This window comes from Podarcis raffonei, chromosome 14 (assembly GCF_027172205.1).
Source record: "Podarcis raffonei isolate rPodRaf1 chromosome 14, rPodRaf1.pri, whole genome shotgun sequence".
In the NCBI taxonomy this organism is placed as follows: Eukaryota; Metazoa; Chordata; class Lepidosauria; order Squamata; family Lacertidae; genus Podarcis; species Podarcis raffonei.
The window spans coordinates 8,017,069-8,043,368 of record NC_070615.1 but is presented as its reverse complement, the minus strand read 5'-3'; the positions used below and the strand labels follow the sequence as shown (position 1 = coordinate 8,043,368).

Below are 26,300 nucleotides of genomic sequence, written 5' to 3'. Positions count from 1 at the left end.
GGTTGTTTGCAGTGGTGCATACAAGCCACTTAGTTGTACGCCTGTCCTGCTGGCAAAATGTGTAGCATTTAACTTGTGTGCATTCAGCTTTACATGCTTGGCAAATTAAAATTAAAAAATTAGGGGGTGGAAAGCAGGAAAGCATCTGGGAAACTAGACTTTGGCAATCCCACTCACCGCTGAACCCAACTACAGATGATTTTTACTTTAGGTTGGATCCCCAGAATGTAACCCTAACATAACTTGAGGTCTTCCTCTACAACCAATTTACACCACTTCAATACTGGTTCAATAGGGACGCGGGTAGTGCTGTGGGTTAAACCACAAAGCCTAGGACTTGCCGATCAGAAGGTCGGTGGTTCGAATCCCCGCGACGGGGTGAGCTCCTGTTGCTCGGTCCCTGCTGCTGCCAACCTAGCAGTTCGAAAGCACGTCAAAGTGCAAGTAGATAAATAGGCGGAAAGGTAAACGGCGTTTCCGTGTGCTGCTCTGGTTCGCCAGAAGCAGCTTAGTCATGCTGGTCACATGACCCGAAAGCTGTACGCCGGCTCCCTTGGCCAATAAAGCGAGTTGAGCGCTGCAACCCCAGAGTCGGTCACTACTGGACCTCCCTTTATACTGGTTCAGCTGTCATGGCTTCTACCAGAACATCTTGGGCACTGTAACTTGGTGAGGATAGTAAGAATTGTGTATTAGAATTTTTTTTTCTCTCTCTCTCTCTCTCCAAGATGAAATGTCCTTTCCTTCCAACAGAAGCACAATAGAAGGCATGTGGGCCACGTGCAAGAAATATGAAGCACATGCACATTTGCTGGGGGTAGGAGAGGGGAAAGCCTGACTGGATGGACAGGCTCCGGCTGTTTTTGTGTAATCTGTGTAATCTGTCGCCAGCATACTTGAGGATCGAAGCGGTTAAGCAGAAAACTTAACCTGCAGCAGCTGTTTGTGCAGCATAGATTTCTTCTTCAGGGACTGCGCTCCACAACTCAGGCACTTCAATGAAATTTACTGCAGCTTATACTAAAAAAGATTGTGAGCTTTATTAAGAGTTTCTCAAGGGCAATTTTCCTTCCCTGGAGTTATATCTCTTTGATTTTCAGTCGCAGCAAAGGGAAGAGGTGAATTCTCGTGGAAAAAACGAACAGCTTATAAAAAAAGGAAAGGAGGAGGGGGAAACACCTAAGGATTTTCAACAGAGCTCTTCTTCATTTTTCTTTACAACTTTGAAGAACAAATACTAGAATTCAAGCGCTGAGGAGAAAGGATAAGCTGGGCTAGAAAGGAAAGTTTTAAAACCGAAATGGAGGCCAAGTCTTTTCAACAGAGCCAGTGATGTCTTTTCAAGTATATTTCTACAAGTATGAGGGTTAGCAATGGGGTTTTTAAAATCTGTGGTTCCCCCCCCCCCCGAGAATAATGTAGTTTTTGGATTTAAGGAACCCTCTGTAGTTACATGTGAAGTTGCCATGTACTGAGCCAGACCACAGGCCCATCAAGCTGAGTATTAGCTACTCTGACTGGCAGCTGCATTCCAGGGTTTAAGATACGTTATCATCTGATTGTTTTGACTGGAGAAAGGGATGGGAGAGAAATCGATCCAGTTCACATTTAAGCACAAAACTTACTAATTTGCACTTTTCAAAACAGGGAACTGAAACACAAGAACATCCCTTGAAAACTACACATCTTCAAATTTTGCAACACAGTTCTCCAATCAAGCAATGTGGTACAAAAATGTGTACAGTGGTACCTCGGGTTACAAATGCTTCGGGTTACAAACACTTTGGGTTACAAACTCCGCTAACCCGGAAGTAGTACCTCGGGTTGTGAACTTTGCCCCAGGATGAGAACGGAAATCGCACCCCGGTGGCATGGCAGCAGAGGGAGGCCCCATTAGTGAAAGCGCACCTCAGGTTAAGAACGGTTTTGGGTTAAGAACGGACCTCCAGAATGAATTAAGTTTGTAAGCCAAGGTACTACTGTATTATAAAGTGTGCAAAAATGCATATATTTTTGAAAATGTCATGCAAAACCTCTTGATGCTAGGGTAGATTGCTTTGCAAAAATATGTATATTAGGCAAAAGCGCCTTAAAAAAGGAACCTGTATCAGGAGAAATTCACCGATGAAGACTATTAGAAAAATTCATAAGCAAAGCATGTGTGCTGTGAATGAGTCCCTCTCTCCATCCCAATATATGTCTTTTGAGGGAAGCTTGTACAACAGAAGCAGCTGCTTGATCTAGATGGCCAGACCATCTAGATGAGTACTGTTTACATTGGGGTGAGCACCATGCACTCCTCAGATGAATTTTGTGTGATTTCAAAAGCCCTCGGCAAGGGACTTCCGGGTTGGCGCCATCGTCTAATGGCGGATTCCCTCCGAGCTCCGGAGGGAATCTGCTCAACAGGGGTCGGGTTCTGCCGCGGCGGCGACGCGGGGACCCTTAGAAACCACAGGCGCTGAAGCCTGTGGACCTGGTGACTCGGTGGGCACCATTTGCGCGCCCCCCCGACCCGCAAAGAAGCCTTTTTAAAGGCTTCGGAACGGGGGACGGAGGGAGGTGTGGTGCTGAGAGTTCGACTGCTTCCCCTGCTGAGTGAAGCCGCATGCCATTGACGGAGAGCGTTAACTTCTTCTTTTGAACTTTTGGATCAAAAGTAACGACCCGTGAGTAACACGGTAATTGGACTTAAAAGGGAAAATTACTTCTGGGAATTCGGCAAGATCGGGTAAGGTGCTAAAAAGGAAGTCAACCTGCCCGCCTTGTAAACATCGTAAAGCAAGGATTTTATTACTAAGGTTGTGTGAATGTCTTTTTTTGTGTGTGGAAAAGCGCAATTAACTTTATATTGGGCCAATTTAAGTGACTGTGCTGGAGGATAAGAGAACGGAATTCACCCCTCCCCCAAAACCCGGGAGCGATCGGGCAGAGAGCCTGTGGAAGAGGTTTATAGACTTTGACAGCTGTCAAATTAGCTGTCAAAGCTGGGGGGAAAAAGGAGAACTGTGTCTTTGCTGTCTTTGCTGGTTACATTTGATACAATTTGGTAACAAATTGTTAAAAACAAAGAAGAAAGGGTTAATTTGTCATTAAGTAACTAGAATCCCTCTAGAGGGGGTTCAGGACATTACAAAAATGGCTGTAAGTGGAAAAATACTGGCTGAACTGGAAAAGACCTTTCGTCTTTTGGGAAATCTACAGAAGCAGACAGATGCTTTGACTATGAGTGTAATAACAATGAAGGGAACAGTAAACAAAATTGCTGAACCTGGAAAGGATATGATTCAAGCTCCTGCAGATGAACAGGGAAGTGTTGTTGCTGATACAAAAATCCTTATAGCCAAACAGGAGAAAGAGTCTGAGTCATTTGAGATGCCATTTAAAGAATATGAGAAAGAAGGAGGCGCTGGGATGTTGCAGATGGCTAAAGAGAGCCAGAGGCCTGTTAAGTTGGAAACAATTGAAAATAAGAACATGACAATGAAAGTTTGGCTGGAAGTGAAGAATGGAATCTGGAGAGATCTCCTCTTATGGGGATCTGAAGATATATGGAATATAAATATGGACAGTACAGAGTCTGGAGTCTTTGGGACATTTGAACTTATGAGAAGCAAGAAACAAGATTTTGGCTCCATTGTTAAATATGGAGGTCTGGCTGGAAGAAATATGGATTTTACTGGAACAGAGCCTCTTCGAGATTCGGAATTTAAAATAAAGGACTATCAAGAAAACCGGCAGAGAGAAATTGAGAGAGGGTTAAGTGCCTCGGATGTGAGATCGCCAGGCTGATTTTGGATGGACTGATGGACTTTGGTTGGGGATCGAAACCCGGAAAGGGGGTGGGAGGGCTTCGGGAATTTAAAGGGTGTAAAAATATGATTCTGTTTTAATTAAGTTGGCTTTTGCCACTAACATAAAAATGGGGAATTTGGGGAGAGATTTGGGGCCGACCTTAGCAAAAGATTATCAAAAATAAGTGTTTCGTGTATAAAGATTGGGATTTTTAAGTTTAAATAGGTTAATTAAATTGATGGAGGAATTTAGGTAAAGTATGTTAAGAATAAGTTTTGAAATATAAAGATAGAGGTTTAGAAGTTAAAATTTGTTTAAGATAATTGAATTAGAGGAAATAAGGTAAAGTGGGGGGGATATAAAAATTGCTGAGCTAAAAATTGGAATTGGAATACAAGAAGGGTAGGTGTGGGGAAGTCAAGGAAATTGGGTATGGAATATAATTATGGTAAACTTTTTAAATTGCTGTTTTTCTTTTTCTTTTCTTTTTTCTTTTTCTCTTTTCTGTTTTCCTTTGTATTCTTTTTTGAAAATTTTAATAAACATAATTTTAAAAAAAAAATCAAAAGCCCTCTGCAGATTTTTTTTTTAAAAAAGTTCAGAAATTTGACAGGAGCTATCTGTCCATCTCATGGCAGACTGATGGGTGAAGGCTTAGTAGGGAGATTAGTAGATATCAGAAAGAGAGGGAGAAAAAGGAAGTCAGAAAGAAAGAGAAAATATTTGTGGGTACTCAGAAGTAATTTCAGAGAGAGTTTATTAGGACTTTCTCCCAGGTAAGGGTGAATAGAGTTGCAGCTGCAAGAAGAATTGGAGGATTATAAAACTGGCAAATTATCTTAGATAAAACAGAATCAGACCAGCACTGGAAAAGCGATGGAGGAAAAGGAGGTTTCCCTTCATTATTGGTGGATGCAAGGAGAGGCCAACATGCTTTGGAGTCTGATTTTATGTGCACTCCATAAGATCTTGGAAGAGAGACATAGCATCGATTATTATTTTATTAAAAGGGTTTTGTTGACTTTGGCTAAAAGGTGAGTTCCCAAGGATAAAGAGGCATTGCTGTTTTACATGATTCTGGCAAGCAGAAGTATAGCAGGTTCTAAAACTGAAGGAATGGTTATGTAAATCTGCAGGCAATGTAAACTGACTTGGGCTGGAGCTAGACACATCAAAGAAGTGTTTCAGTTTAAAGCGTTGTAAATTTAAACAGGGAAAACAGGTAGAGAAAAATGGGACTCCACATCGCCACCTGGTGGCACATACACAAAGCATATACAGTGATATGTCGGGTTACATACGCTTCAGGTTACAGACTCTACTAACCCAGAAATAGTGCTTCAGGTTAATAACTTTGCTTCAGGATGAGAACAGAAATCATGCTCCAGCGGTGCGACAGCAGCAGGAGGCCCCATTAGCTAAAGTGGTACCTCAGGTTAAGAACAGTTTCAGGTTAAGAACGGACCTCTGGAACGAATTAAGTACTTAACCTGAGGTACCACTGTAAATCGCTTTTTCTTTACCAGTCTAGCTGAATCCTCGGTCTATTAGGGTCAAGTCAGGAATTGTGTTCTGTAAATAAGTTGGAAGAGGAATGCACAGGGTTTCAACATTTCTGGAATGATAAACAGAATGTGGTTTGTTGATATTCCTTTCCCTTCACTGTGAACTTTGTTAGAAGCATGTTTCTGTGGGTTGTTTTTTGTTTAGTTTTATTTAATGCCATAAAACTAGAGAGGGACCCCTTTGTTATTTTTGTAATTGCCTCAGCCATGTAAGCTGAAGTAACCACCCAGTGGGATGCCTGCAGTGACTCAGGCTTAGGAAATGACATCTTTGGTTGGGGAGATTCAGCAGACTTTAGGGTTTAAATTACAAGCCCCTAATCAAAGAAAACTAAGGAAAAAAAGGAACTCTATTAGCATACCACTTCCATTCTTAGGTGTTTGGCTTTCATTAAATCTCACCCTTTTCCAGATTCGCCTGACAGTGAAGGATCTGGCATCTGCTTTTTTTGCAGAAGGTCCCAGGTTCTCAGCATCTCCACGTCCGAGTCCGAGCCCTGGTGTAGACAATACAGTGGTACCTCGGGTTATATACGCTTCAGGTTACAGACTCCGCTAACCCAGAAATAGTACCTTGGGTTAAGAACTTTGCTTCAGGATGAGAACAGAAATTGCGTGGCTGCGGCACAGCGGCAGCACGAGGTCCCATGGTGCCTCAGGTTAAGAACAGTTTCAGGTTAAGAACGGCCCTCCGGAATGAATTAAGTACTTAACCCGAGGTACCACTGTACTGAGCTGGAAATGTGGCCAGCCAACGCAGGCAGTACTGACTGGCCTGCCTTCGTATAAGGCAGCTTTTTATGTTCCTATGATATTTGTCTCCCAGAAATCCATCCATCACCATCACTGAGTGGAATGAAACACAGACAGACGTGCTCTGCCATTAATTTCAGATAATAATGTAAGAGGGGTGGAGGAGGAAAAGTTCTCGAACATGTACAAGGTGTGTTTCTATAACCATTGTGACTACAGTTATGCTAATCCAAGGGCAACTGGGCCTCTAAATCAAACAGTGACAAAGAACCTTGAAAACTGCTAGGCTCCCCATACCCCCCAACAGGATGGTTTAATAGAATTGTAGAGCTGGAAGATCATCTAGTCCAACCCGCTGCAATGTAGGAATATGCAGCTGGATCACCTACAGGGATCCAACCTTCAACCTTGGCATTATCAGCACCACACTCTAGCCAACTGAGCTATCCGGGTTTACAACATAATAACATAATGCGCAACATGATGTACATAGCATCCATTAAATGAAACAAGAAAATAAGGCAATTATTTTAATGCAATACATAATACATAACAAGCAATGCCAGCAACTGAACCTGGGATTTTTTAAAAATTCTGCTTTTGTCATGCTACGTGTGTCCTCCACCATAATTGCTGTCAACCCAGGCTGGCAGCAGCTCTCTAGAATTTCAAACTTGGGGATTGAACCTGGGATCCTTCTGCATACAGAGCAGTGGGTGCTCTGCCACTCTGTTATGGTCCTTCCCCTTTTCTGCCTCTTCTATTCTCTCCCTTTCGCCTCCTACCCATCCTGAGTCAAGAGCTCTCCTTCCTTGGAGGCTTTTAAGCAGAGGCTGGATGGCCACCTGCCATGTATGGCCTAGCTGAGATTTCTGCATTGTAGGGGGTTGGACTAGATGACCCCCAAGGGTCCCTTCTAACTCTGTTATTGTTTAGTCGTGTCCGACTCTTGGTGACCCCATGGACCAGAGCACACCAGGCACTCTTGTCTTCCACTGCCTCACGCAGTTTGGTCAAACTCATGCTGGTAGCTTCGAGAACACTGTCCCACCATCTCGTCCTCTGTCGTCCCCTTCTCCTTGTGCCCTCCATCTTTCCCAACATCAGGGTCTTTCCCTGGGAGTCTTTTCTTCTCATGAGGTGGCCAAAGTATTGGAGCCTCAGCTTCAGGATCTGTCCTTCCAGTGAGCACTCAGGGCTGATTTCCTTCAGAATGGATAGGTTTGTTCTTCTTGCAGTCCATGGGACTCTCAAGAGTCTCCTCCAGCACCAGAATTCAAAAGCATCAATTCTTCGGCGATCAGCCTTCTTTATGGTCCAGCTCTCACTTCCATACATCACTACTGGGAATACCATGGCTTTAACTATATGGACCTTTGTTGGCAAGGTGATGTCTCTGCTTTTTAAGATGCTGTCCAGGTTTGTCATTGCTTTTCTCCCAAGAAGCAGGCGTCTTTTAATTTCGTGGCTGCTGTCAACATCTGCAGTGATCATGGAGCCCAAGAAAGTAAAATCTCTCACTGCCTCCATTTCTTCCCCTTCTATTTGCCAGGAGGTGATGGGACCAGTGGCCATGATCTTCGTGTTTTTTTTGACTAACTCTACAATTCTACCATTCTATAAAGGGCATCAGTACCACCATCACCAAACTGGTCCAAGCAACTAAGGAGAACATGTATGCGTACACCCCCCGCCTCGCAACGCCTCATGGTACATTCCTCTACCCTTTCTTCCTCCTTTCCATCTCTAGTCACCCACCTCTTTCTCCCGACGATTGGTTACGTTCCCTTTTGATTGGCAGCTAAGCTTGGCCTGCCGGCTTCCGAGTTGCGGCGCCCGACGATTCTGCAAAGGCCGCCGCGCGAGAAGTTAGGCAGAGCCGCGCAAGCTGCGCAAACTCCGCAAAGAGGCGGCAGGGCCCCCCTGTCCTGCCGAACGGGTTGAGTAACGCGGCCAGCGGGATACGGAGATGGCGTAAGGGAGCTGCCGGCTTCTGAGGCGGCCTTTCGAGAGCCTCGGGCGGCGGAAAGGCGCTCCAGAGCCCGCGGCCGGCCGGCGGTTCTCCTCAGGGACGGGAAGAGCCGCGTTTCCTGAGGGGAGCAGCCCGCGGCCTGGGCTCCGGGGAGGGGCGGGAAGGCGCCGGGCCCCTGCTGTCCCCTCAGCTGTGAGGTAAACCAGCCCGCGCTTTTCTCTCCGCCGGAAGCCAGCGAGGGGTTTCCCTCAGGGAAAGGGAGGGAGGGACTTGGGGGGCTTCTTTCTCCCCCTTGGGTCGTGTTGGGGGGGTGACTGTCCCCTAAGCGCGCCGAAAGGGAGGGAGGAAAGCTCGTTTTGCAGGGTAGGCCGCCTGCAAGTCCCTCCTTCGCCTCCCCCCGTCCCGCTCGCCGCCTCCCTCGCCGGTGGCTCCCGCCGGAGTTGCCCCAGGGTCGGGGGCTGGGGGCGGAGCTGCAGTCCAGCGACGCCGGGAGGGACGGTGGGTCTGACGCCCCGACCCCTCCCCCCGACCCCGGCTTCTCCTCCTCCTGTTCCCGTTCTTTGCTTTCGTTTCCTCCTAATCGAGGCCAAAGAGGAAAAGGGGTGGGGGGGAAGAGTAGGTATCTATATCTTTTATATATCAACAGGGGCGGACTTTGGTAATGGGGCGCCCTGAGCCAGAACAAAGTTTGGCGGGCACCCCCCAAAAATATATATATTATTTTCACAATAATTGAGTAGGTACCCGTATAAATAGAGATGTGGTGGTGTTATTTTGCATCCCTTTGGTTGTACACCCTGTGGGGGGGGCGTTTACACAGCCCTAAATCCGACTCTGGTTACACGCATGTGTGTGTGTATATACACACACACACACACACACATGTGCCCAACACTTTATCTCTCTCAGTACCCCCTCCTCTCTCTGGGTGCAATTTCCCCCACAACTAACTCAGTAGGTCTTCTCTGCACCCCCACCCCATACCTTATTGTACAGTATAATGAAATTAATAAATATAACAGAGATGTATAATAAACCTAGAGGCAGGGGGAGGAAGGAGAAGGGAAAAGGAAAAATAAGAACCTAGCGAACTAGAAGGATGTGATCATGAGGTGGGGTTTGCTATACAAAGTCTAATGCTCATGTTTAAATATTTATTTATAGGTTGTGAACAATTATAAACATGAAGGTGGCTGTTGTGGAGAAAAACAATTTTCAGGCCGGACTTACGAGAGCTGCCATATAAACTTCATTCACACTCTTCACCTTGAGCTTTCACTTCAAGACATCAGCATGTGGAACAAGTCGGTTTGTGTGGCCTTGTTGGCTCTGGCTACAGGCTACGTCTTCCTACTGGACTCTGATCTGCCAGATTCAGTGCTGAAGTATCTCTCAAGCTCCTTCCTATATCAGCTGCAGGGGGATCTTACGTCCCCAGAGAGCAGCATGGCAGCTGCCTGGGAAGTGCTTATCACCCAGCCGGGCAAACAGTGGAACAGAGTTGCTGTTGGGTGAGTGATGTCTTAAATTATTGTGTATAGATCTCCCTGAGTGTTCTTTGGAACACTAGCTAATAAAACGTTCCTGCTGTAGAGCAGTGGTCCTTATATTTTCTGCTGTGGAGGAACCTGTTGCCATGTATTTTTGACTACTGAGGATCCCCTGCATGCTTGCCAGGCAAATATTCTAGGGCACATATTAGGGTGCACACTTCAATGTAGGACACTAGCCAGTCCTACTGAGCCTTGATGTTACTTTGTATAAACTAAGTGTAAACTAAGAGCATGCATTAGAACACACTTATTTGTGGTTGTGCATTGCAAGGGAAGGTCAGATAGTGGTGGGAAAGCTTGTGCAAGTTAAATGCAAGCAAGGAAGTTATTTTTGCACTGGGTTTTCCCAGTATGAAAAGAGCCTTTAAGCTCTTTGACTTGCTTGGAGGCAAGGCTCTCTTGGTGCACCAGTTCTGGGATGCTTTCGCAAGTCCATCCAAGTTCCCCTGAGATCTCATGTGAGTACCCCTAAACTTTCTTAGCCAGTACACTGTGGGGGCCTTGCCCGGCAAACAGAAAGCTTAAACACTCAGAGATCCATTTCTCAAATACAGAATTTATGAAAAATCTAACTTTCAGCTGCAATTTCATACTCTCATGAACTCAGTAGGACTTACTTCTGAATAGACATGCATATATTTCCATTGTAAGTAAATAGTAGCAATATGATTTTTCAGTGTTGTTTGTTAAACTCTACAGAATACTTATGTCAATAAATTGCAAAATAAGCTTGAATGCATATATCCTTGTAGATATGTTCCTTAAAAATTAGCCTAGATTATAGCTTTTCATCTCCTGTTATTGGTAGGGTCAATGCCTGTGTAGATGTCGTCCTTTCTGGTGTGAAGTTGCTGCAAGCCCTTGGTCTAGATTCTGGTGTTGGGCAAGACCACTCAATCTTGCATTCCACAAAAGATTTGAAGGAAGCCTTCAGCCACTTCATGGGGAAGGGAGCTGCTGCAGAACGCTTCTTCAGTGATGTAGAGTCCTTCCGCCACATTGCAGAGACTGCTTCAGCATATCCTGGGGCACAGGTACATTCTCTAGCTTGGAGCAAACTCTTTATCCCTCTGTGACACATAATACACTGCATATATCCAATACCTCTTTATAGCTTCTGTGGTAAATTGTTTAGCTTTCCCTTTGTTTGCTATTCTTTCTGCTCTCTAGAGCAGAAGCGACTTAACATTTTCTGGCTTCAGGGCCACATCCATCCCTGGCAACCTTCCTGGGCTTTCAGTTGGTGGGTGTAGCCACCCAACACTTTGCAGTACACATGCAGGCACACAGCCCCAATTTACATATGCAGCACTGTCTATTTTAATTTTGCTTGAACTGTTATCTAGGCCCCCAAACTGGGAGTTAGCAACATGCCATAGAACTGCTAAGTAGCCACTATGTGGATATTTTGGGGGGAAGTATGGCCTTCAGCTGATGGTACACATTTTTCAAAAGAATAGCTCTGTAAATCTGCAGTAGCAAAAAGACACAAACTGTCTCTTAGGCACATTGTCTCCATAAAGAGCTTGGCAATCAGCCTCATGCTTCCTTGCTTACTGCTCCCCCCTCACTGCAGGGAAAAGTGAATCATTAAGCGATAGTTGTTATTCTTATTTTGGAATATTTAAACCATCAGAATTTAGCCTTCCTTTAAAGGATAGTGTGCTCAAATAACCATTTTCCCTATAATTGTATCGTTCTTTTTTCCTGTAGTTTGGCAGGGATGGAGTGGAATGGGGAAAATAGTGTCTTGTTTGGACCCAAAGCATTTTATTTGTTATGAGTTAACTTTGCTTCATCAGATATATAAAGTGCAATCTAATAAGCTTTACAAAGCTTATGCTACACAAACTACTATATATCAAGAGCCCTGCAGTTTTTTCATCTTTTGTGTACACTTAGTGATGAGCCCTTCTCAAAATGTCACTTGTATGCACTATTGTATCTTAATAACACTATTAAGAATACTGCCCAGTATAGTAGAGATGAAATTCTGTCTGACAAGATTGGCCTTGCAAAATATATGTTAATTATTTAAAATTGCAGGCAGCAACATGCAAAAAAGCTTAAGAAACATGAAACTTTTCCAAAGGTTGGAAGGGTTGAAACTAGTCTTTCAAGACAACTTAAAGCCACTGCTTCTGGGAAAACCTGTTTCTAAAGTTAGAGTTTCTAGAATAACTTGTTTTTACTGCTGAGACTGGCAGTAGGCTTTTGACGAAGTCCTCCATGATATTCTTCTGAGGAAGCTGGTAAAATGTGGGTTGACCAAGATAGCTGTTAGGTGGATTTGTAGCTGGTTGACTGACCGACCCAAAGGGTACTCATTAATGGTTCCTCGTCATCCTGGAACAAAAGTGATAAGTGGGGTGCCACAGGGTTCCGTCCCTGCTTTTGTTCAATGTCTTTATAAACTACTTGGATGAAGGAATTGAGGGGATGTTCATCAAATTTGCAGAAGGCACCAAACTGGGAGGGGTAGCTAATGCCACAAAACACAGAACAGTATTCAAAATGACTTTAGCAGATTGGAGACCTGGGCCCAAGCTAACAAAATGAATTTCAGTAGGGACAAATGTAAGGTCATGCACGTAAATAGGAAGAACCAGGTGTACAAATATAAGATGGGGGAAACCTGACTTACTAGCAGTACATGCGAAAAAGATATAGGGGTCTTACTTGTTTGTGAGAGCCAAGCAGTCAGTGGCTAAAGTGAGTAGAGCAGCCTTGCTGCAGCTTTGGCATACTAGTAGTTAGATAAGTGAATGTGTTTATTCCACTGATAACTATGGTTATATTCTTGATAGTACACATATTAAACTCTGCAAAGGACTGTGATCATGTAAAGATATGTAGAAATTGCAGGTTAAATGTGTGCACAAATTTGTGTCTTAACAGTTGTATGTGGGAGGCAATGCTGCTCTCATTGGCCAGAAAATTGCAACAAATCCAGACCTAAAGGTAAGAATATCAAATGCCAACCCTCGCTGATTGCCTATAACTGTATACCTCCTCTCATTGGTTTTCCTGTTTAAAATCCTGAATGTAACATCTAATCATTGTCCCCATTTTATCCAGTAAATATGCAGGCATGATGCAGAAGAATTTTTCAGTGGAAAAGTTCATTTTCCTTTTGATGACACAAACTTCTAGTGATGCACATGCTTGTAGCTATTGCTTGAGGCACTCCGGTGCCATGCCTGAGTTTTTGATTATGCTTTTGCAAGGCAATGAGTAGCACATGGGCAAAGTACTGGGTAATAATGTATGAAATAAGTAAAAACAGCACAAGCAAAGGCAGTTGTGCAAGTTACTTTACTAAAGTGTAACTACCATTGCTTCCTGGCATCTCTAGCTGAGAGGCACACATGTGTGAAGTATGTTACTCCAATAAAAAATAAAACCAGGCCTCTGACTACGAGAAGCAGTATATGGCTGAGAAAACAGCAATTGCAGCTTGGTAGCAGAATGTGTGGAGCTGCTGAGTGAACAAATGTGATTAGACATACCAGGAAATTAAAAGAACTTGGAGGAAAGTTCTAAACAATATTTCACTTAACTCTTTGGAAGAAGGGGTTATTACTTCTTTCTTACCTCTAGTATTGTTCATAGAGATGTACTTGGAATGTCAAAAGGAATCAATCCATAGTGGAATGTCACTCTTTCCAAGTGTCCATATACATTTGTATATGTAACTTAGTGGACCAAGTTATTGGGAGCTGTCTGCTTATTTCAGCCGTTATATGTAATAGTAGCTATTCATATTATGACATCAGTATACATGGTCTTTTAGAACAGGGGTGGCCCTCCAGATGTTAAACCCTGGCCAGTGTGGCCAATGGCCAGGGATGACCAACATCTGCCAACCTTGCAGCAGTAGTAGTGACTTGTGCTATGAGATTTTGATATGCAAAATTGTTTGTGTGTCTTCTCCCTCCTGCCCGTGTCCTACATATTCCTAGTACAAGAAGCTCTGCATGGCTTCATTTATTTTTTTTAATAGGAAAAACTCATTGTCAGAGAAGAAGTCAGTGTTCAAACTTGCATGCTCATTAGTCCCATGGATAGGAGAAAAGTTGCGTTCTTAGTGCTTCCATTTCCAGACAACACAGAACTCTTATTGTTGGTGATAAAGATGTAGTACTAAATGTCTTTTAAGCTAATTTGGATATAGGTAAAGGGTAAAGGGACCCCTGACCATTAGTTCCAGTCGTGGCCAACTCTGGGGTTGCGGCGCTCATCTCGCTTTATTGGACGAGGTAGCTGGCGTACAGCTTCCGGGTCATGTGGCCAGCATGACTAAGGCGCTTCTGGTGAACCAGAGCAGCGCACGGAAACGCCGTTTACCTTCCCGCCAGAGCGGTACCTATTTATCTACTTGCACTTTGACGTGCTTTCGAACTGCTAGGTTGGCAGGAGCAGGGACTGAGCAACGGGAGCTCACCCCATCGCAGGGATTCGAACCGCCGACCTTCTGATCGGCAAGTCCTAGGCTCTGTGGTTTAACACAGAGAAGCAAAAGACACGTCCATTTTCATAGGAAAGTTGACTTAACATCTCAACTGTGGACGTGATCCATATCAAGTTTTTAATTTGTCTTCTAGTGTGGAAATGTCATATTAGGGTGCTTATTGGTGTATTGGTTGTTAAGTGACTTTTCCCCACCCCCACCCCACTTGATGCTCAACTGTTTCTTCAGAATGGGCTTTGGAATCTGAGAGCTTGTTACACATGGTTATTTTATTTTGAAACATTCTGACAATAGAACTGTATGACCTGTCTACACACATAGTTCATCTATTTGGAACAGGACAGAAAAGAGAATGCATTGGAATCCAGTTTATAGTGTCTCTATTAGAGTGAGAGCCATCTCACTGAAGATTGCACTAAACAGAGACGATAACAGTTAACTGGTATCAATTGGTTGATTTGTAGGTTCTGCTGTGTGGCCCAATTGGTCCTAAGCTGCATGAGCTGCTTGATGAAAATGTAATCGTCCCTCCAGAATCAATGCAAGAATTTGATGAATTTCACCTCATTTTGGAGTATCGAGCAGGTATGCTTTATTGAAAGATGCAAAAGGCCCAAAGCTGTACAGTGGTACCTTGGTTTACGAACTTAATCCATTCCAGAATTGCGTTCTTAAACCAAAGCATACTTAAACGAAGGTGTGCTTTCCCATAGAAAGTAATGGAAAATCGATGAATCCGTTCCAGGCGATGAAAAGCAACCCCTAAAATAGCAATTTTACATGAATTTTACTATCTAACAAGGCCATTGATCATAAAATGAAAGCAACAATCCATGTACTGTACTATAAAATAAATAAGACAGTATTGCAGATGATAAAAATGAAAATTAAAAAAAATTCTTACCTGCACTGATTATAGTCATTGTTTGGATGGGGGGGCTTTTATCCATTTCCACAATCAATCAGCAGCAGAACTGGGATCCACACAGATCCTGACCCCCCTCCCCCCGCTGCTGTGGGAAATGCTCCCTAGAGCGCGCGCCTCCCACAGCAGCATGGGGGGGGGGGTTCCCTTTGCCTGGCCGGGCTGCGGGAGGAAGGCGCTCTGTTGCGTGGTTTCCCCAGACTAGAGCCAGCTGCTTTGTGGGCGTGCAAACCCACCCACCCACCCCTGCTGCTGCGGGAGGAGAGTGTTTCTCAAGGCCAGACAAAGGCAGCGTGCGAGCTCCATCCAACCTGCCCGCCTCCCTTCCCCGGCCATGTTTACTCGGAAGAAAGTGCCATTAAGTTGCATGGCACTTACTCCCAGGTGCGCAGAACGGCAGCCAGCTAGAATTGCCTCCTCCGACTTACAGGGGCAGGCACCCAAGGCAGCTGTACGCACGCCTCCACATAGTTCCTGGGGAGCAACCGCCACCGTTCTGTGAGCAGAGCGCCTTACTTCCACAGCCAGGCTGGACAGAGGGAACATTTTCTTGCTGCTGAGCCACTTGGGAGACGGAGGTGCATGGAAAGGCGGCGTGGTTTTCCCAGACAAGAGCCAGCTGGTTTGCGGGCACGCAGCTTCCCTCCCTCACTGCGGGAAACGCTGTGACAATCCCCTTCTCTGCCGGACAACGGAAGTGTGTCACTCAAAATAGAAGTGCACCTCCGAACGGAGTACGTTCGTATACAAAACAAAAACAAAAAAGCCCCCCACAACCCGGAACACTCATTTCCGGGTTTGAAGTGGTCGTAATCCAAAAAGTTTGTTGGCTAGGCTGTTCGTAACCCAAGGTACCACTGTATTTGTATATATATCAGCATTAATGTGTTGTGTTGTTGGTGTAGCACAGTGCTTAAGTGAGCTAGCTATCAGCTGGTAAGTCTGCTTCAGTTTTCAGCTGTGAACCCACTGGGTAACCAGGATCTCTCGGCCTCATTTTCCCATTTGTAATTTGAGTTTTATAATAGTGGCCTACCTTTTATATTGTGACCATAGAGATTACAGGTGTTTATGTATGTACATTGAGCACTGAAAGATACTGCTATATTATATGATCAGCATTAGTTTGAAAATTGGTGCTAAATTAAAGAAGGCAATTGCTTAATGGTCTTCATGCAGTGTATGTAAAGTTATAGCTTTACATTTTTCTATGTTGAAGAATTGCTTGGAAAGCTGTTATCAAGTGTTGTGTGTTTGCTGTGAGCTGCTTTCCATATCAAAATCGTAATTAGCTTCGTAACATCATCTAGGAAATGTGAATCCTCCTTCTCTCTTTAAATGTGCTTAGAAAAATGTGACAACCAAACCTGCTATGGAAACTAGAAATATAATTTGTCTACTCCCAGTTGTGGTGTTCTTAGGAAGTGAGAGTATCTAATATAGAAGCCCTGATTACATTTTTTGAAGACACTGCAAGTGCAGCATTGAGGTACTTTGGTTCCATGATGAAGAATCCCTTGTTCTTCACAAAATACTTCCGCTTGTTAGTTGTAGCCCAATATAGAATGTGGTTCAGTTATTCAAAGGTTTGGTTTGATTCATCTGAAATTGATCCAGGGTCTCTGCTGTCAGTTTTAAGCTTTTAGCAGCTTAAATTAAAATTGGACATGGGAGATTGCATTGTGAAGTAGGTGCATGAGCGAAGGGAGTTCTTGATAGAGTGAGTCACACTTTGAACTCTGGTACAGAAAGTCCATGACTACTGAGTAATTTGGTTCAACTGCCATGCTCTGGAGTGCGGGGGCGGGGGAGAGGTTTGGCTTTGTTTTGAGCAGTGAGGGTATCCATGTGATAGATAGGCAGTTCCCTACTGTATGGGAGTAATGATCCTAGCACATGCTGGTGTCAGGCAGGAGGTTACACCCTGCCCCACATAGTCCCAGAGTCCAATGCCATATCAAAAAACAACCACGCTGCAAGAATGAGAGCTTGTTTCTAATACATTGGATTAATTAGATCAATAGTATTTCTTTTTCAATTTCCTGAGAAATTACAAACACCATATCTTTTCTGCAAATAGTAGACTGAGTAAATGGAAAAGCCCCTGTGACATTTAACTAACTCATGGTGTCCCAGGAACACTCCACCCATGTTTACTTGTTATAAAATGTCACTCAGATCCAGGATCAAACTCTGTGCAATAAGCCCCTTCAAATTCAGGATGAAGCAGTATGATGTGTTTTTCCTAAATGTGGGTACACAAAATATCCCCATTTTGGTCCAGCCTTCTTTGCAGGAGGTTTTGCCTTCTTCCCAGGAAGTTGGGTTGCACCACTTTGGATCAGTCTCATTAATAGTTTCTTTTCCATTTGTGTTGTCTCAAATTATGAGCCTGAGGCTGTGGATTTTCTGCTCATTTAGTATTTGTAAGCCTTCCTTAGAGACTTTTTTGGCTGAAGGGCTGCATAAAAATGCCAACAACACCACATATTCACATAAATGTGGGTACTGGCACACTAGCGAACAACATATATCTAAAAATGGCAGAATACAATTGTGAATATGACACATGCTTCTGAATGGCTGTTGACTTGCTGTTTACGCAGAAGAAGCATTTTGGAAAGGATCCATGCTTATTAAGGGGACCATATGGGACCATTTAAACTTGAATTGTATCTGACTTGAAATGTGAATTTCTAGAGATCTGAAAAAGTCTACTGAAGGAAGAAAAAACTGGCAGTGACACCAATGCACCACACCCATTGTAATACAGCACCAAGCAATCTGATGCAATCAGGATCTTTATTTCCTATAGTGAGTGTTGTGAATAGGTCTGCTGTCATTTTGCTCTTTCTAAACTTTGTAAGTGGGTGGAGGAGTAACCTAAAATTTATGTGTTACTGCTGCAAGTGTTTCTGTTGCAAGTGTTCTGGGTGGAGCCTTAGCTTCTTAGAAGTGACTCTTTTTTTAAGTGGTGTAGTTCCACGTGGTACTTCCCTTCTGAGTACCTTATTATCTTGGGAACAGTTCATTGAGTGTGCTGATTCTTCCTAGACGCTGTCAGGGTTAGAGAGTGAGGAAATCCTGTTCTTTGAGGTGTTTAGGTTAACTTACTGGGGAAGATGCATTTGTTTGGCAGAGTTCAATGATTTCAGATTTTTGTAAACGAGGTTTTTTTTAAAAAAGTTGCTTAGATGCCACAATGGTACTGATTATAACCCTAGTTTATTTTTGACTTTAATATTTACATCTCAAGTAAATTTCTTAGCAGTCAAGCATAATCTAAATTAGAGCTGCCAGTTTTGGAGTCTGGTACTCCTGCTGGATTTATGCAGCTTCCTAGGTTGCTGGGTGAAGAAGCAGCAGAAGCTGTAGCAAGCTGCTCTTTTCCATTTGAACTAGAGCCCCCAAAATGCTCTTCTTCCTCTATTCTCTACAGCATTGCTATACTCTTAGTTTTTAGTGTGCCTGCATGTTTCAAAGTGAAAAATCTAAATGATCTTTCTTTAAGTGGAGTTGGAATGAAACCTATAACCCAGAATTCACTTGATCTTCTTATAAATTCCTGGCTTGGTTGGTGGTAATCGAGAACATTTCTTAGTTTCTTCCTATGGCATTGTGGATGAGTGATAACTGGCTTCTTCTCAGAGCAAATTGAATATATGCTTTGTGAGAATGAAATGCTGGGCATGATTGTGTCTCCAGTGCACATTTTATTTCAAGTCATCATTTCTATCATGCTTTTCTTTCTAAAAGATAATTCTAAAAGCATTCTTGTGCTCCCAATTTTGCTTGATACACAGAGAATAGGAGCATGACTGGTTCCCACATATTAAAAAATAAACTGACTCTGTGTTGAATTCCTAACTGCTAAAAATGTTAAGAGGAGCCTGCTGGACCAGGCCGGTGGCCCATTCACTCCAGCATCCTGTTCTCAACAATGGCCAAACAGATGCCTGTGGAAACTGTTATAAGAATTTTAAGGTTTTAGATTTATAATAAATGTACCAAGCAAACGTACATAAATATATAAACCACATGTCTGGAGCAGCACAGGAAGACAGTCCTGAAACCATTTTGACTCCCAAACTGACCAAATGTTTCTCTGCAAGGAGGGAGGAGGTGAAAGAAACCTTCCCATTGTCTCAGGAAATAAGTAATTACCATCTCAAAGGAATGGCCCAGACTACCAGGAAAGGCAATCAGATAATGCATTATCAGATAACCTGGCAGACAGGAAAAACAACAAAATTCAAATTTCTGTTGTAGACCACCTTTTCTATAATGCAGGTATGATGTATCTGGGGGGTGGTCTTGGGCTACACCCCTTCTCTGATGTATGTATGATGTTTCTGGGTCTTGGACTCCAGGGCAGGCAATTTAAAATGTCTATATAAGGGCAGGCACACCTTTGTTCTGGGTCCTTCTCTGCTCTCCTGTGTGTGAAGGGAGCACCCTGTTGCAACAGCGTTAATAAAGATCAGGCTTACTAGCTGCTTTGCTTCTCAATATTCTCTGGTTGGCCTATATTATTTTCTCCTACCGATGGAGAACCTACAAAGGACTCTATAAGGGCTCTTGTGTACCCCGTAAAGGAACAAGACCAGATTTTGTTTACAACAAAACCCACAAGCAGAACCCGAACACAAGAGCACTTTCCCCTGTATATGGTCCCAATCCTGTTAGTAGTGCACATTTATGCAATTTAAGTATGAGCAGAGCTCTCATAGGTTTGGCACTTGGAGCAGAGAGAATTACAGAGATGAGCAGAAGGTGTGGTCGTCTTAGCGACTGATTTTATAAAGCTATGGTTGGGGTATGATTTTGCTGTAATTTGTGGAATTCAGTAAGGGGCGTCCCCTCTTTCCCCAAAATTCTAGCACTGCACTGGTCTGAAATGCCTGTAGATTGTGGGTTTGCTCCAGTATAGACAACTGTCTTAGTAGGCAGCCCCTGAAATTATGGCAACAACCAGATGATCACATTTCTTCCCTCTTGGCTAAAAACATTCACTGCAAGAGAATCAAAAGAGATATGTGTCCAGAGTTGCAGCTGCTACACAAACACATTTGCAAATCTGGGCTTTGGAAGAATCAAAGCTGCCAGTGTTTGGATTACTGTATCTGAGAGGGAGAAAGGAGAGAGATTTCACTTCTTTAAAAAGGTCTCTTGAAAGAAAGAAAAATGTAGCCAATATTGCCATGTAATTATTAGGATAAACCCAGCTCCCAAACCCAGGATATTGTTCATTGATCCACATTAATTTATCTCACATTTTGTTGTTCAGCATAGAATTTTCCCTCATGCCCACTGAAGGCTGCAGCTGACTGTGGGATTCAAATCCTCTCAAGATTGTGAGGAATTCACGAGCTGTGGCTAAAGGGATAGCACTCTGCTTTCATGTTAAATTACTAATGCATGGCAGTTCAGCTGGGCATGGCTTGCTTGCATATTCTTAAGCAGCATCTCTTGGAAATGCCTTAGGCTTCAAACAATGTGGCTTCATTCAGCAAGGGTAGAGGTACTTAAGAATCAAATTGTTGAACTATTGAGACTTAGTGGGAGTCTCATGAAGGGAATACAGCAACTCCCCTATGAAGAAAGGTAGCAGTGTTTGGGATTTATTAGTTTAGAGAAAAGGCAAGCGAGAGGTGACATGATAGAAGTTTATATATGATGCATGGAGAAAGTGGATAGAGAAAGCATTCCCCCCCATCTCATAACATTAGAACCTGTGGACATCCAAAGAAGCTGGATGTTGGATAATTCAGGACATATAAAAGAAAGCTCTTCTCCATGCACTGCATAGTTAAACACTAGAACTCGCTCTCACACAAGGCAGTAATGTTCTAACCTAGATGGTTTTAAAAGAGGATTAGACAAATTCATGGAAAACTAGGCTATTGACAGCTACTAGCCATGATGGCTATGCTCTGCCTCCATAGTTGGAGGCAGCAATGCTTCTGAATACCAGTTGCTGGAAACCACAAGAGGGGAGAATGCTGCTGTACGCAAATCCTGCTTGTGGGTTTCTCAAAGGCATGTGGTTGGCCACTGTGAGAACAGAATGCTGGACAAAATAGTCCATTGGCCAGATCCATTAGGCTCTTTTTATGGTTAAATCGCAGAGCCTAGGACTTGCCGATCAGAAGGTTAGCAGTTCGAATCCCCGTGACGGGGTGAGCTCCCATTGCTCGGTCCCTGCTCCTGCCAACCTAGCAGTTTGAAAGCACATCAAAGTGCAAGTAGATAAATAGGTACCGCTCCCTCGGGAAGGTAAATAGCATTTCCGTGCGCTCCTCTGGTTCACCAGAAGCGGCTTAGTCATGCTGGCCACATGACCTGGAAGCTATACGCCAGCTCCCTCGGCCACTAAAGCGAGATGAGCGCCGCAACCCCAGAGTCGGTCATGACTGGCTTTAATGGTCAGGGGTCCCTTTACCTTTACCTTTATCTTACTTCAGTTTGTAATAGTGCATTGAGTAATGTGGTGTGGATATTTGTATCCTGCAGGAGGACGCAGGATAACACTGTGAAGCAGATGGGGAGAAATAAAACCCACCCTACTTGCTACTCTGATGAAAGGTCAAAGTTCACTGCTAAAGAAAAGAAGCCATTAAAATTGTAATTCAGAGGCCTATCTATATGGATCCCATATAATTGTGTGTCTTTTGGGGGTATTCCTTAGGTGAAGAGTGGGGGCAGCTGAAAGCCCCGAATGCCAACCGCTTTATCTTCTCTCATGACCTATCTAATGGGGCCATGAACATGCTGGAGGTATTTGTGTCCAGTCTGGAGGAGTTCCAGCCTGACTTGGTGGTCCTCTCAGGTCTGCATATGATGGAGGGACAGACAAAGGAGATGCGTCAGAAGAGACTCCTAGAGGTAAGAGCACCTTGTTCCCTCAGACTAAGGCATTCCAAGGTGCACTCTGTTGGTTCTTCTGTCACTGTGCAGGGCATTAGGTGCAGTCATTGCCCTACAAAGGACTTGTTTTTAATTTTTTTAAAAAAAAATATTTAAATTTTGTAGCACTCTAGGATATGTGTAGGCCTCTGTCCACTAGCTCATTTACTGGGCATCCCTATACATGTCCACTCAGGGTTCAATTAGACTGTTGAATTCCATTAGACTACTTGTATGGGATTGCAGCTTTATAAATATGACAACATCTGCAGCATATATAATGCTGTACTTTTTATCAAGGTCATTCTCTCTCTACCCCCTTTTTTCCTACTATTAACTTTTTTCCTTTGTTTTCTGCAGGCTGTAGCTTCCATCTCTGACATTCCCATGGGTGTACCTGTACACCTGGAACTGGCCAGTATGACTGACCCAGAACTTATGAGCGCAATCATTCATCAGGTAACCTAAATGGCAGGGTATGACTTGTACCTCAGACTTCTAGTCAACAAACTCCTTGTTCCCTCCCCCAAAAGTCTTGCCTCACTAATCTGTTAGTCATTTGAGTCAACAAGCAGACTGATAGAGGTGGTCAATTGGAAACTGTGTATTTAGACTTTCAAAAAGCTTTTGACAAACTTCCTTACTACTAAGCTTAGCAGTCAAAATACATAGTCCTTTGTGGATCAACAAGAAATAGAGAGTAAGAATAAATGGACAGTTCTCCCAATGGAAGGGTATAACAAGTGGAGTATCCCAAGAATCCATATTGGGACCTATGCTTTTTAACTTTTGCATAAATGCTCTAGAGCTAGGGGTGGAAAAGAGGGAGCAAAGTTTGTTGTTGATAACAAATTGTTGGATTGTGGAGAACTTCAAAAAACACCTCCAAGCTGAGTGAATGGGTGGTAAAATGGCAAATGCATTTCAAAATAAGCATGTATAAAGTGATGTCCATTGCAGCAAAATTATATGAATAAATTTCACATATGCATTCTTGAGATCTGAACTGGCCCTGACTGACCAGGAATGAGATCTTGGAGTTGTAGTGGATAGTTTGATGAAGGTGTCAGAACAGTGTGTTGCACCTGTGAAAAAGGTGAATGCCATGTTAGGGATCATTAGCAAAGCAGTTGAAGATAAAACTGCCTGTATTATAATGCTGTTATAGAAATCTATGGTGTGGCCACATTTGGAATTCTGTGTAAAGTTCTGTTTGCCTCACCTCAAAAACATTGTAGAGCTAGAAAAGCTTCAGAGAAAGGCAACCAAAATGATCAAGGTGATGGAGCAACTCCACTATGAGGAAAGATTACACTTGTAGCTTTTTATTAAGAGAAAAGGCAATAAGAGGGGACGTGATAGAGGTATATAAAATTATGCATGATGTGGAATATGGATATAAAAAAGGTTTTTCTCATGATAAATTAACTTGGCCCAGTCAATGAAGTTGAATGTTGGAAGAGCCAGGACAATCTTCACACCTCATAATTAATTTATGCAATTTGCTGTATAAGAGGTAGCGATGGCCACCTACATGGATGGCTTTAAAAGAGAATTAGACAAATTCATAGAAGATAAGGTTACGCTCTACCTCTGCTGCCAGAGGCTGTATGCCCCTGAATACCAGCTGTTGGGAATTGCAGATGGGGAGAGTACAGTAGCACACCAGTTCTACTTTTGGGTTTCCCATGGACATCTGGTTGGTCACTGTAGGAACAGGATGCTGGATAGATGTGCATTTGGTCTGATCCAGCAAGGTTCTTCCTACGTTCTTATGTTACGCTAGCTTTGCATGCACTGATTCCTATATGTTTGTCAAAGCCTAATCTAAAAATTGGACTCCTCTGAAGCCAATCTGTCACTTGCTCTGTTTGTTAGCAGGTCTTCCCTCTTGTGAACTCAGTTGGTTTGAATGAACAGGAGCTACTGTTCCTCACTCAAGCAGCCTCTGGACCACATGCCTCACTGGCTTCCTGGAATGGTGTCCCAGATGTGGGTGTTGTCAGTGACATTGTCTTCTGGATCTTGAAGGAACATGGAAGGACTCCTGGGAAGGCATCAGATCTTACTCGTATCCACTTTCACACTTTGGCCTATCACCTCCTAGTTACTGTGGATGGATATTGGGCCAACCAGGTGGCAGCTGTTGCTGCTGGTGCAAGAGTAGCAGGGACCCAAGCTTGTGCCACCCAAACCATTGATGCCAGCAGAGTTTTCCTTAAAGCGCCACTGGAGTTTGCCACTTCTAAGATGGAGGAGGCCTCTACAGTCTCCTTAAATCCCCACGAGCCTGTGTCAGAATGGCACAGGGATGGGGTAACATTCCATTACACTCCTGTTCTGGTGTGCAAAGATCCCCTGCGGACCGTTGGCCTTGGTGATGCCATTTCTGCTGAAGGACTTCTTTATTCAGAAATCTACCCTCATTAACCTGTGGAATTAAGATACACTCCACACAAAAATTGAACCATGCAGGCATGGGCTGGAAGTTAGCATTTAGTAGAAAGCCAAAGAATAAAAGTTAGGCACAGCTCAGCTGCTGCGTGTTGCTACAGGGATGTCTACAATTAAATAGTGAGGTATGACTTGTTAAGTATATGGGCTGCCTTTTGCCCACAATGACAACTTAAACCAAAACAGCTTCTGCTTTAAGTAAGCCAGTCTTATTTGCAGTAACTTAAAAAGCTGGGAACTGAAAGAAGTTTGATGTGACTAGCTATCACAGGAAGGCTATTTTGGTCTTTTACACTGTCATATTTCTGGGAAGGCAAAGGTAAAAGATAATTGTGTTACCTCTTATCACATTCCGAACATGGCAAGAGCCATTGTTTTGTTTGGTAGTGGTGGAATGAAAAAGTATAGCACTTGGGCTGCACCATGCCAAAGGGAACACTGTCCCAAGTGAATAGTACAAAAGCTTGTTCTGTAAGCTCTACAAATGGGAGGTAGGCAAGATGAAAGCATCATAAATTGTTCTGTGGCAAGGAAAGGATGCTGAATGGTACCTTTTTTCTCCTTTTTCGGACCTCATGAAGTGGACATCAAAATATTGGGAGTGTGGCATTTTGTCACATGTGCTTCCTCAGCTAGTGTATGCTAATTTTGATCCTCTGTTTTGTTTTATTGCTGGCAGGTTAATCTACTTTTAAGACAGTTGCATACCAAATGCTCATGCACACAATTATTTTACCTCTCAATAGCCTCTTAAGCAGTGACTTAGAGATCATTACTATGAGTGAGAGTTTACAGTACAATTGCTGGTCTGCTTAACAAGTGACAATTAGTCTGGGTCAAATTCCAAAGAAATGTAATGTACAAAACCTGAAATGACTCCTAATAAATTGCATAAACATAATTTTCAGTGGAGAGGAGGCTAGGGACCTGGCACATTCTACTATTCCACGGTTACTGTATTATTCTGCAAGGTTTTGTGGAGCTGTGATCACATGATCATAGTAAGTGTTGCTCATAGCACAGGAAATTCCATTGAGCAGGTTGTGTGTGTGTAAAATCCATATTCCTTTCTGTGTACTTACACATAGCAATAGAACTATATAGAATCTGAGATACAAAATTTGACTTTAGGATGAGGACAAAATCTGGCAGTGATGTACTATGTTAGCAGAGTGTTGGGTTTGGATGGGAGAATCCACGTGCAAATCTGTACCCAGACATGGCTCTCACTAGGCTTTATCTTTGCCTAACCTACCTCATGGGGTTGTTGTGATGTTAAGAACTGTACAAAGCCTCAGAGTAAGGGTGGGCTACAGTAGTAACAAATGATGAAACTGAAAATTCCCAGAATGCCAGTAGATATGATTAAAACAGGTCAGGGTATGATTAATGCCCTGGTAGCTAGATTTGGAATCTTACCAAATTCCTTTACAATTAAGGAACATAACAGGATCTGCAGGACTCCATCTGATTAGCACAGATTTTCATTAGTTTTTTACAATGTGGTGAGCAGAAATTTTGCACTGTATACGTAATATATTCCAGATTTTGTTGTCTCTTCAGGTCAAACTAGATGTTACTTCAAATGTTTTTTAAACCTATACTATGGGTTCTGTGTGCCTCGTCTACCAAAAGCAGTGGTGGGGCCTCTTGAGTGAGAATCAGGGAGGATGACTTCAATTCTTCCCACGCTCCGAGTGCCAGAGTCTTGCTGAAAGTTTTCCTTTGCTGCAGATAGTGATCTGGAGACTGGGTGGGGAAGGTGGGGCATTCTATAGAAAAAAACATCAAAAGGACTTTATAATAAGGGCTGATAAGGTTTGACTTCAGAATTAGAATTGACATATAGGTCTTGAACCTGATCAAGGATGTGTTCTCACACTAAAAGTTTCAAAACAGTGGCTTA

General features: G+C 43.3%; 1 protein-coding gene across 3 annotated transcripts; it reads left to right on the top strand.

Moving 5' to 3' along the window:
• Positions 1–8,046: 8,046 nt before the first annotated feature.
• ADPGK (ADP dependent glucokinase) lies at positions 8,047–25,295 on the top strand. Of its 3 annotated transcripts, none has more exons than XM_053365291.1 (8): positions 8,047–8,282; positions 9,250–9,596; positions 10,447–10,672; positions 12,537–12,599; positions 14,574–14,694; positions 21,723–21,919; positions 22,301–22,399; positions 23,819–25,295. In XM_053365291.1, exons 2-8 carry the CDS (start codon positions 9,379–9,381, stop codon positions 24,368–24,370), a joined length of 1,476 nt encoding a protein of 491 aa, XP_053221266.1. In that variant the 5' UTR covers positions 8,047–8,282; positions 9,250–9,378; the 3' UTR covers positions 24,371–25,295. The 3 variants fall into 3 exon arrangements, with proteins under 3 accessions (XP_053221266.1, XP_053221267.1, XP_053221268.1); XM_053365292.1 differs by having other exon boundaries at positions 8,048–8,282; positions 23,822–25,295; XM_053365293.1 differs by lacking the exons at positions 8,047–8,282; positions 9,250–9,596; positions 10,447–10,672; positions 14,574–14,694 and having other exon boundaries at positions 12,558–12,599.
• The last annotated feature ends 1,005 nt before the right edge of the window (positions 25,296–26,300 follow it).